Source organism: Dromaius novaehollandiae, chromosome 30 (genome assembly GCF_036370855.1).
Source record: "Dromaius novaehollandiae isolate bDroNov1 chromosome 30, bDroNov1.hap1, whole genome shotgun sequence".
Lineage (NCBI taxonomy): Eukaryota > Metazoa > Chordata > Aves > Casuariiformes > Dromaiidae > Dromaius > Dromaius novaehollandiae.
In genome coordinates, this window is record NC_088128.1 from 2,762,751 (window position 1) to 2,774,841 (window position 12,091).

At 54.5% G+C, this 12,091-nt stretch overlaps 1 protein-coding gene across 1 annotated transcript; it reads left to right on the plus strand.

Moving 5' to 3' along the window:
* The first annotated feature begins 1,029 nt into the window (after window positions 1-1,029).
* Window positions 1,030-1,965, plus strand: LOC135324047 (olfactory receptor 14A16-like). Its single transcript, XM_064499479.1, has one exon. The coding sequence runs from the start codon at window positions 1,030-1,032 to the stop codon at window positions 1,963-1,965; it is 936 nt and encodes a 311-aa protein (XP_064355549.1).
* Window positions 1,966-12,091: the final 10,126 nt, after the last annotated feature.

The window sequence follows — 12,091 nt, forward strand, 5'->3', positions numbered from 1 at the left end:
AGTATATGTGCTCCATGTGTGGTGAGAAACTGCCCCCTCACCACACCCCCAAATACATGTTGCTGTTTGCTATCGCCATGCACCCAGTGTGGCAGAGCATCTGGTGAGAGCTAAGGGACTGGAGTTACAGATGAGTTTCAAATATGAAAAACCAGTTTTGTTCTGGAGTCACACTTGTGATTGGGCTGGGTACCAGGACTAGGCTTGTGTCCATACCCCGAACACTTCGGTCATTAGCTCCTTGCCTGGCCCAAGAATTTCCTGGCCGGTCATCTGCATAGATGGGAGAATAGGTTGTCCTGAGACAATGGACTGCCTTGAAACTAAGTGATTTTGACTGCACCTAGGCAATTAAGTATTTGACTGTTAGTTATGGCAGCCCTGCAGGTGGGAATTGCTGAAGGTTCTAGAAATTCCCCCGTGGCAAATCCTGCTGTGTCTAGTTCAGTTTGTATCCCAAAATGTGTTGATAAAGATCTTGGGTGGAGTGTCCCAAAGTGTCCTTGTTGCAAAAGTGATCAGATTGTGCATAGCTAAGACATTTGTAAATAGTCAAATACAAAGTGTTCCTGCAGTAATTGTCGCATACGCTGAGGTTAAGGCGTATCAATAGCAATGAATTATGCATGTGCTGGGTGGTCACGTGGGTCCCCAGCCAACTGGATTAGAACTGAGCCAACCACCAGGGGTTCAGGAGTCTCAGCTAATCCAGCTGACAGCACTGCAAGGAGACACTGTCACTGCACAATGACTGATCATCTTGTTTGGATGATTTGATTCTGAATGTCTGTGTAACAAGCAGGGCTGACTCCTCTGGAGCCCATGGACAGAGGACCCTGCTCCTCCTGGCAGACTCAGAAAGCACAGACCAGAGCAGAAGTAGAGGAGGTGAAGGAAGGTCCTCCTGGTAAGGAGAAAGGAAATGTGGGGAGTTGCTGTGAGAAATGCTGTGGGTTTTGTTCCAAGTCAGTCCTAACTTGTGAATGTCTTTTCCTCCCTGGACATTCTCCCACAGCCCAGAGGCAGCAAATGTCCAACAGCAGCTCCCTGAATGAGTTCCTCCTCCTGCCATTTGCAGACACACGGGAGCTGCAGCTCTTGCACTTCTCGCTCTTCCTGGGCATCTACCTGGCTGCCCTCCTGGGCAACGGCCTCATCATCACAGCCGTAGCCTGCGACCACCGCCTCCACACCCCCATGTACTTCTTCCTCCTCAACCTCTCCCTCCTGGACCTTGGTTCTATCTCCACCACTGTCCCCAAATCCATGGCCAATTCCCTGTGGGACACCAGGGCCATTTCCTACTCGGGATGTGCTGCCCAGGTCTTTTTCTCCTTTTTTTTATTCGCAGCAGAGTTTTATCTCCTCACAGTCATGGCCTATGATCGCTTTGTTGCCATCTGCAGACCCCTGCACTACGGGACCCTCATGGACAGCAGAGCCTGTGTCCAAATGGCAGCAGCTGCCTGGGCCAGTGGTTTTCTCTATGCTCTCCTGCACACTGCTAACACATTTTCAATACCACTCTGCCAAGGCAACACAGTGGACCAGTTCTTCTGTGAGATTCCCCAGATCCTCAAGCTCTCCTGCTCAGACTCCTACCTCAGGGAAGTGGGGCTTCTTGTGGCTAGTGTTTGTTTAGTCTTTGGGTGTTTCATTTTCATTGTGCTGTCCTATGTGCAGATCGTCACAGCTGTGCTGAGGATCCCCTCTGAGCAGGGCCGGCACAAAGCCTTTTCCATGTGCCTCCCGCACCTGGCCGTGGTCTCCCTGTTCATCAGCACTGGCCTGTTTGCCTACCTGAAGCCCCCCTCCATCTCCTCCCCAGCTCTGGATCTGGTGGTGGCTGTTCTGTACTCGGTGGTGCCTCCAGCAGTGAACCCCCTCATCTACAGCATGAGGAACAAGGAGCTCAAGGAGGCACTGAAGAAACTGATTCAACTGGTACCGGTTCAGCAGCTATAAGTTGCCCATCCCTCTTTGTACGTGACTTGAATTTATGTCAGACAACTCTTGTGCTTTGGGCATTGTATCTGTGATAATCATGCTTATACAGAATTATTTAAACTCATCCGCCTTCTCCAGAGGCACAAACCCCATCTGTCTGACACAGAGGCCTTCTGTGAATGTGCCTGTCACTGTGTCAGAGCTGGCCTGTTTCTAATAAAATGGGATTTCGTCAGTGCTGTGCTTGAAAGCTGGTTTCTTCTTCAAAAGCTGAAGCAAAGAATGCGCTCAAGGACTTTCACCTTGGAAAAGACTGTTGCTTTCTGGAGGGTCTCCAGGTCTCAAGGCGATGAGCTCATAGGGTGCTGTGTTAGGGAATGGGGGCTGGATTCAGCTCTCACTTGTGGGTGCCCAGTGCTCCTGGAGGTGCTGAATGGTCAAGCAGTGTCTGCCTGGGACTGTCTGCCCTGTGACAGGGCTGGTGACAGATGCCCACAGTGGGGACCCAGCAGGCAGAGGACGGGAGCCTGGAGAGTGGTTCATGTCACCTTTGTTGAAAAACCCTGGGCTGGTTCTAGGGCCACACCTGAACACAGCCTGTGTTAAAGAATAGCGAACTGAAACTGTCAAGAGGTAGCCGCTTAGCACAACTTATATAAAACTTGCTTAGCATGAGTAGCTAAATCTGCTGAAGCCTTAGGCCGCACTTAGATAAAATAATGAACTTTTACTTAGTCCAGTAAGAAAAGGGCCTCAGAGCTGGTTCAAGCTAGGAAGATAAGGGAGTTCCAAGCAGTCTGCATTCCTGCATCTCACACTCCGAAAGGGAGGGTGTCTGCAGGAATGCCTCTCACACTCTGAAAGGGAGGGTGTCAAGGCTTTGAAATAAGACCAGTGCAGGGCATTAGGACCTGGTGGGACAAAGCCTTAGCTCGCTGCTGGGGCAGTGTTAATTGTTCTGATTTGGAATCACCTCCTCCTCCTCCTCAGGACCTTGAGAGTGTTACGGAAATTACGCTTGTTGGCCACCATAACAGAGCTCGACGCTAGGTTCCCGCAAGTAAGGTTCAGAGCCAAATCAAAACAAATTAAATAATTAAATATTAATGACACGCGTGCAGTAATTGCAGCTCGAGCTGGGTGCCTCCAAAAGGGACCCTAACATACACAAATCCTGGGCAACTGTAGTTTTTTCAACTTACATTTCCCACCCCTCATGCGGTAGTTAGACCAATAGTAATTTTTTGGTCTTGGGTCTCCTGCTCCTCATTGGGTCTCATCGTCATTCTGAGGTAAGCTGTTTTTCTCCTTATTTTTGTTTTTTTTGCTGTCTCTGATGATGGTTGTACCTCTGTTTTTGATGGGTCTTACTGTTGTGTCTCAAGCTCAGCGTGCCTGGCCTATGAGGGCCTGAGGCACAAGTGACCTCACAATCTGCATCAAAGCTGTGTGACCACTCCTGGCCCACCAGGGACTGAGGCAGAAGCGGCCTCACAAGTACAAACTGCACCAAGATGCCTGTGCTGGCCCATGAGGTACTGAGGCCAAGGCACCTCACCATGTGCATCCAAGCCAGGGGCCTGATGCTCGCCTGTGAGGTGCTGAGGCAGAAAGGACCCCACAAGAACAAGCAGCAGCAATGTGCCTGCTCCTGGCCTAGCACACATTGAGACACAATGACCTCACCAGCATCACCAAAGCCATGTGCATGCGGCTGTCTCTCAGGTTCTCCACATCCTCACCAAGACAACCAGCAGTAATGTCCCTGATGCTGGCCTTCCAGGTAGGGATTGAAAAGGGGCCTCACATTAAGCCCTGGAGACCTGTGCCTGCAGCTGCCCTAGCAGGTACTGAGTCACCATTGACCTCACAAACACAAACAACAGCCATGTGCCTGCTGCTGGCCTATCCCGTACCGAGGCACCACTGACCTCACACTCAGCCTCGAAGCCATGTGCCTGCTGCTGGCCTATCACGGACGGAGGCAGAAGCACCTCTCAACCTGCACCAACAGCACTTAGGTGCCTCCCCCCAGCCTAGGAGGTGCTGAGGCACAAGTCACCTCACAGGCAGCACCCAAGCCAGCTGCCTGCAGCTTGCCCAGCAGCTCCTGAGGATAAAGGGACCTCACAAGCACACACCCTCCCCATGGGCCTGCTGCTGACCTGTCAGGTACTCAGGCAGAAGGGACCTCCAAGTCCACACTGAAGCTATTAAAAGGTTTCTTGCTGATCAGGAGAATACACAGCGGTGACATCCCAAGAACCTGCACCAGCCAAGAGCCTGCTGGGCACAGCCTTTTCTCTACAGCAAGGTGCTCTGCCAAAGGATCTGTCACAGGGGGAGCTGGGAACCTCCACTGGTTCTTCAGGCATGAGAAACATCTCTGGGCCAGCCTGTATTTCACAAAAACACAGGCATTGAGGCGGGCTTCTCCAATGCCCTTCACAGAGGAGACCCTCACCTGGGTCGCCCTCATGTACCTTGAGGTCACTGTCATCACTCCTTTCATGACGCTCCTCTGCAAACAGCTGTCATCTCCTGGCAAGACTCTCTCCAGGTCATGTGACATCTCCACTCTGTCACCCTGGGCACAAATGCCAAAAGGGAACAATTGCGCTTGCATTTCCTTTACCATCGAGTCCTAGCTGTGAGCAACTTGTTCTGCAGCACCTACACAATGACAGCAGGACACCACTTCCATTTGTAGGGCCTCAGTAAAGAGACCAGGCCAGGGAGCAGCTGCACTGGAAAGGGTTTCTGACACTGTCAGATCAACACTGCACTGCACCAGGCATCGACCTCATGCCAGACCTCGGCTGTGGCAGCTAGTCTGCAAACACACTGTCTCTGCCCCACAGAGCTGGCTCTTCTGCTAGATACAACCAAGTGCCAGCAAGAAGAGATGGACGCAGGACACTCACCACTTGCACACTCCCCAGGCACTGCTCTGCTCGCTGCCTTCCCTTGGCTCCTCAACCCACACACACACGGAAGCTCTTGTGGTGACACCAAGAGGTGACCAAGGCACTCTGGGCTCACAAGGCAGGTGCAAATGATCAGCACAAGACCAGGGACAGAGCTGGCTCCTTGGGTGATGCTGCTCTTTCCAGAGGGAAGGAGCCTGCTTTCTTTGGGCAGAGCAGGCTGTAGCTTTCCACCCCCATCCCCTCAGGAACCTCCAGCTAGGGATGGGGGGATGGGGATTTTGTTTAGTAATACAGAAGTTACAGATACACTGTAGAAACATTGGAGAGTCCTGAAGGCCTCCTGAACCCAAAAGTAACCTCGGTTCCTTTCCTTTAGTTCCTTGGACAAGGAGCCCCTGTGAAGGCAAAAAGGGTGCAGAGGCTTTGACATGAGGCCCAAGCAAGGAGACAGCCCCACACTGGAGGTCTGCTGAAATGCCAGCTGTCCTGGCTGCACAGGCTCTGCAGCAGCAGTCCAGGCTCCACAGCTGGGTTCACAGAGCACTGAGGGCTGGGTGCCACAGACAACCTGGCCCTGGGCACAGTTTCACCCCTCGCAGAGCCAGGAGCCCAAGAGCTGTGAGACTTCCTCGGTTCAAGCTAAGCAGGCTTTGGGGCACTCACACAAAGGCATTCAAGAGATGCTGGCACGTATTATAAGGGTCTTAGACTCATCCTACATGGCACCACAACCTTCTAGGAAAAGGAGGGGGCACAACAGCATTTGCTGAGTGGGCCGGCAGCAACAGCATTTGTGGGACGTGGAATTAGCAGCACGGCAGAGGTACCAGGAGGTGAACCCCCACCCCAAGTCACCCATGGAAGCCAGGCACATCTATGGAAGCCTTCGCATTCATACGTAGCCTCATCTCATTCACTTGCAGCTGCTTTCATACAAGGCTCACAACATTGGCAAAGATATTGACAGGTCCAGGGACACACCCTGGCATCCAGCCTCCATCCTCAGGGGCTCTAGGCCTGCACAGGGAACCTACATGAGTGAAGCAACCTAGAAAGAAAGAAAAAAATCAGTGTGTTACCATCAGTTCTGCTGGCCTTGCAGAGTTGCAACAATCAGGGGCAAATGTCTCCCCTCTATGCTGAGCTGTATTTGTGAGAGCACAGCCAGCAGGGCCACCGAGATGTTCTATCCCTCTTTTCAGCAGAGGGGAGACCATGTCTGTATACCAGCTCCCATTTGGGCTCTCCAGTTCTGCAGAGGCACTAACACACAGGAGGGAATCCAGCACAGGGACACCAAGATGGTCCAGCCTGGAGCATGAGCATGAGCATGAGGCATACAAGGAGAGGCTGGGAGAGCTGGGTTTGTTCAGCCTAGACAAGAGAAGGCCAATGGGCATCTTCATGCTGTGCACAGCTACCTTATGGAGGGCACAGAGAAGACGGAGCCAGACTTTCTTGGAGGTGCACACTAATAGCATGAGAGGCAACAGGGACAAACTGGACAACAGGAAATTCTTCTTAGATGTTAAGAACAACCCTTTTTCTCCATGAGGGTGGCCAAACTGTGGCACAGAGATCCAGAGAGGTTCTCACATCTCCATTCTCAGAGATAATCAAACCTTCACTGGAAAAGGCCCCAAGATACCTCCTCTCCTGGGACCTGCCTTGAGCAGGGCATTGTATCTCTACCTCCAGATGTCTCCCCCATTGCAGGCTCAAGAAGTCTGCTATTCTGAGACTCTTGCCAAAGGGACCAGAGGCTTTGGAGATGCCACCTTCACCACTCAGAGCCACCTGTCACCCTGAGAGGCCTGACTTCTGGTGAGGTGGCATCTGCCCTGTCTGCAAGGGTCTGGGGAGGCACAAAGTGGAGAAATGCCTCTGACTGCTTTGATTAACTACCCATCTTTTGGATGGGTCGGAATGGATGAAGGCCTGAGATGGGAAGATGCAATGAGGGTCCAGCTTCAACAGAAAGCCTTCAAGGAGTGAGAAGAGGGCTTTCTCCAGCAGAGTCAGTCAAATCCCAAAGACTCAGGGAAGCATCAAGACCTCCAGAAACGGCAAGCCTGAACCTCAGCTGACAGAAAGCACCAAACTGTGAGCATCCCTGGCTCGCACCAGGATGCTCCAAGGAGGGAACACGGTCACCAACAGTCCTCACCCAGGTCTCCCAGAAGGACTCCGTGATGGCAGGCTGGGCCCTGGGAGCACAGCACTGCTCTCGCCAGCCACCTCCTCCCATGCTCAGCAGCACAACACTGGGGCCAACACCCAGCTCCACCACAGGGCACCCCGCACTGGGACACGCCGCTACCCCCACACCTCACAGAGGGTTGGCAGCCAACACACGCCTCTGCATCAGCGACACGCAGGGCACAGCACCACACAGGGCAGCAGACAGGGCACCCCCAAGCACCCCAGAACACAGAAAGCCCAACTCTCCATCCCCTCAATTCCCTTCTAGTCCTCCAAGGCCTTGCAACAGGCACTGCCTCTAAACAGCCACTCACAGCCCGGGGCCTGCTCACTGCCCACCTCCAGGAAGCAGAGGAGAAGGGCTCTCACAGGGGCTGATCAGGCAGCTCTTGCCTCTCGCTTGTGCCTCAACTTCTCTGAAAGCCTCTCAGAGCCCCTCGGAAATGCCGTTTTCAGAACAAAAGAGACCCCTGGGAAGGGCCCCTCGTGAGGACACCAGCAGCCTGCTCACACTTTGCCCAGCAGCTCCCAAACGCAGCTCTGAGCAGCAGCTGGGGGCTGTGGGGGCAGCAGCAGCTCTGGGAAAGGCTTGGAAAAAAATGGGTCTGCGACCCAAGGCAGGGGCAAAGCTTCCTGCCCCCAAACCCCCCAGCCTCCCCGGCCCAGCTGCTCGGGGGCAGCCAGCATGTCTGGCTCGCAGGGCAGCTGCCCCGGGGCCAGGGCGCTTTGTCCCGTGCTCTCGGCCCCACCAGCCCCTGCTGCAGCTCTGGGAAGAAAGCAGCCCCGGGGCAGCACCGCTGCCCCCGCCCCGGCGGAAGGGCACCTGCCGCCATCAGGACGTGCCCCCAGCCCTGCCAGCCCCGCTCGCACCCACTCTCGATCTGTCCCCGCTCCCACTTTGATCCCGCCCTGCTTCCATGGCTGGGTTTTTCCACATGCTGCACTTCGATTGGCTGACAGAGCCGCCAGTCAAGCCCAGCCCGCCCTCCTCCTCACACCAACCAATAGGAGGCAGCACTGGGGCGTTGCCGGGGAACCATTGCACCCTCCTGCCCTGGTATCCAGCTCTGCCCCCCCACCCCCCCACCCACTCCCCCCCCCCCCCGCGGTGGGGCGCCATGTTTTGGGGGGCAATGCGGGGCACGGCGGGGCCTGGAGGCAGCCCAGCGCCGTGTGCCCGGGCAGTGCGGGGCCCCGGGGCCTTGTCGCTGCCCCGCAGGGTCTGGGCTCTGCTGCAGGGGCCTCACGGGGCTCCTGGCTGCCCTGCGCCTGGGGGCCTTGCTGGGTGCAGGGGAGCAGCCCCGCAGGCTGGTGCTGGTGCCGGCCCTGGCGCCGCCATGGGGGGCCTGGGCATGGCCGGGGTGCCGGAGCCTGTGGGCAGCATCCTGCTGCCACAGGGCAGGGCAGGGCAGGGCCCTCTGTCCCCTGTGGCCCCGGCCCCCTGCCATCTGAAGATGGCATCTCTGAGGCTAAGACATGCTCTGCCAAGCTAAAGGCAGAAGAGGAGCCATGGGGAAGGAACAGAGGTTCTCCCAAAGAAGTAGACTACTAGGATGTATTACAAGGTGAAGGATCCATTTCCAGCAAGGGCATTTCCAGAAGGCTCTTGAGAGCCCCACAGAACTGCAGGATACCGCAGCCTCTATGATGCGGCACCCCTTTCCTCTCAGAGCCAGATCTCAAAAGGGGACCCTATCCCAGGAAAACCTGGCCATGGATTGCCCCCACCCTCACAGGATCCTTGTGGCTTAAGGCCAAGCCCCAGGACCCAGGAGTCCTGGCTGCCACATTGTCCCCCCCAGCCAGTCAGGACTCTACAACAAGGCTCTCATGGCAGCCCCCACCCTGTGCAGCCACCCCCACAGCCCCAGATCCACAGCCCTTTTTGCAGTTAAGAGTCTCTGTGAGACCCCTCAGGAAGGAGCTCCCAAAGCCCTTACCCTCAGTGGAGAGCCGCAGGAGCACTGGGAACAAGGAGCTGCAGTCTGGGCTGATGGAAGTGGTCCATCAGTCCTCCATCTTGCTTGTCCCCTTGCCCTTGGCTCGCCTCTCCGGACGTGGAAGAAGGACGCTCTTCCCATCTTGTTACACAAAACTCTCTGATGTGCCCCTGCTCCTCTGGCTGTCAGTGAGGGGCCTCAGCACAGCTCCCATCCCCTCTCCTTGCCCCGGAGTGGCTCCAAAGGGCAGTGGCAGGCAGCACATGAGCGGTGCCCAGCAGTGAGCAGGCCTTGCAGGGAAGTGAGGGTACCCCTGTGGCACCGGGGAGACCTCTGTGTGAGGTGGCACATCCCACTGTGACCTCAGCTCGTGTCATCTGGGGGCTCAGGAGGTCACTGCCATGCAGATGGCACAGCCAGGGAGAGAGCAGAGAGGTTTCTCCTCATGTCCTGGAAAGCAGTCACCTCCCTTCACCCCAGTTATTTTCCAGAACTTGCTGATAAACCCTTCAGGAATGTCTCCAGATGGTGGCAAAGGCTGTGAAATATCTAAAATAGGGCACTAGAGAAGTCACTTCTGCACCCTGCCCTGACAGGGCTCTGCACTGGGCAGAAAGCCACGGCTTGGTGATGCTTCAAAACTGATTTTGGTGAGCTTCAAAACTGATTTCTGCTGTGGCTCACTCTTTTTGTAGAAGTAGGATGTAGGACAATATGGGACAGGACGTAGCTGTCCTCCTTGAGGCACCAAAGCAGGTTCTTTGTTTTTAAAAGTCCTCAGGAAGGTTTCTCCATCTGTGGTGCTTAAGATCACGGAATCACAGAATGGTTGAGGGCGGAACGGACCTCTGGAGATCATCTAGTCCACTGCCTCTGCTCAAGCAGGGTCACCGAGAGCATGTTGCACAGCATTGTGTCCAGGTGGCTTTTGATTATCTGCAGAGAAGGCGACTCCACAACCTCTCTGGGCAGACTGTTCTGGTGCTCTGTCACCCTCACAGCAAAGAAGTTTTTCCTCATATTCAGAAGGAAATTCCTGTGTTTCAGCTTGTGCCTGTTGCCTCTTGTCCTGTCGCTGGGCACAACTGAAGAGATCCTGGCCCCATCCTCTTGACACCCTCCCTTCAGATAGTTGTAGACATTGAGAAGATCCCCTCTCAGTCTTCTCTTCTCCAATCTGAACAGGCCCAGCTCTCTCAGCCTTTCCTCATAGGAGAGATGCTCCAGTCCCCTAATCATCTTTGTAGCCCTACGCTGGATTCTCTCCAGTAGCTCCATGTCTCTCTTGTACTGGGGAGGCCAGAACTGGACACAGTACTCCAGCTGTGGCCTCACCAGAGTGGAATAGAGGGGGAGGATCACCTGTCTCGACCTGCTGGCAACACTCTGCCTAATGCAGCCCAGGATACCATTGGCCTTCTTGGCCACAAGGGCACCTTGCTCGCTCATGGTTAACTTGTTGTCCACCAGGACTCCCAGGTCCTTCTCTGCCAAGCTGCTTCCCAGCAGGTCAGACCCCAGCCTGTCCTGGTGCATGGGGTTATTCCTCCGCAGGTGCAGGACCCTGCACTTCCCTTTGTTGAACTGCAGGAGGTTCCTCTCTGCCCATCTCTCCAGCCTGTTGAGGTCCCTCTGAATGGCAGCACAGCCCTCTAGTGTATCAGCCACTCCTCCCAGGTTTGTCTCATCAGCAAACTTGCTGAAGGTGCACTCTGTCCCTTCAGCCAGGTCCTTGATGAATAAGTTGAACACTGGACCCAGGTATTAACCCCTGGGGGACACCACTAGCTACAGGCCTCCAACTAGGCTCCGTGCTGCTGATCACAACCCTCTGAGCTCAGCCATTCAGCCAGTTCTCAATCCACCTCACTGTCCACTCATCTAGCCTGCACTTCCTGAGCTTACCTATGAGGATATTACGGTAGACAGTGTCAAAAGCCTTGCTGAAGTCAAGGGAGACATCATCCATTGCTCTCCCCTCATCTACCCAGCCAGTTGTTCCACCATAGAAGGCTATCAGATTGGTGAAGCATGATTTCCCGTTGGTCAATCCATGCTGACTACTCCTGATCACCTTCCTTTCCTTCGCATGCTTAGAGATGACGTCCAGGATGAGCTGCTCCATCACCTTTCCAGGGATGGAGGTGAGGCTGACTGGCCTGTAGTTCCCTGGGACCTCCTTCTTGCCCTTTTTGAAGACTGGAGTGACATTGGCTTTCCTCCAGTCCTCAGGCACCTCTCCTGTTCTCCAGGATCTTTCCAAGATGATGGAAAGTGGCCTAGCAAGAACATCCACCAGCTCCCTCAGCACTCGTGGCTGCATTCCATCAGAGCCCTGTGGATTTGTGGGTGTCAGTTTGCCTAAATGACCTCTAACCTGATCCGCCTTGACCAAGGGAAAGTCTTCCTTTCTGCAGACTTTCTCTCTTGTCTCCAGGGTCTAAGATTCCTGAGGACTGGCCTTAGCAGTAAAGACTGAAGCAAAGGCAGCAGTCAGTAACTCTGCCTTCTCCGTATCCTGCGTCACCAGGGCACCCACCCCATTCAGCAGCGGGCCCACATTTTCCCTAGCCTTCCTTTTGCTACTGATGTATTTGAAGAAGCCCTTCTTGTTGTCCTTGACATCCCTTGCCAAATTGAATTCCAAATGGGCCTTGGCCTTCCTCTGTTCACTGCCTCTGTTAGCTGCACTCTCAGCTGTTAGCTGCACTCTTTAAACTTTACAGTTCCTTGTGTTCTTATCTTTCTTTGCTTTATTGTCTTATTTTTTTAATATACTGGTCTTTTGGGGGGATTTTTTTTTTCCTTTGGAAAAGAAGGCGATTTTCAGAACTGAGGTGGGAATGCAGTGACAGGGTCATGGACATCTGGTGCCATTGCAGGTGCCCTGCTCCCCTCTGCCCAGCCTCCATCTGCAGCTCCAAGGAGCTATGGTCTCCTGCCAGTGAGAGCTGTGAGAGCTGCCAGGCCCTGACCAGTGCCTCACATGCACCGAGGCCTCTCCAAGCACCTCTGGGTGCTTGTGGTTAGACACTTGAGTTCTGCCTGGAAAGCTGAAGAACTCTTTTCAGC

What these genes read in the sequence shown, in the direction of transcription:
- LOC135324047 (XM_064499479.1), top strand. Translation starts at nt 1,030, where the DNA reads ATGTCCAACAGCAGCTCCCTGAATGAGTTCCTCCTCCTGCCATTTGCA.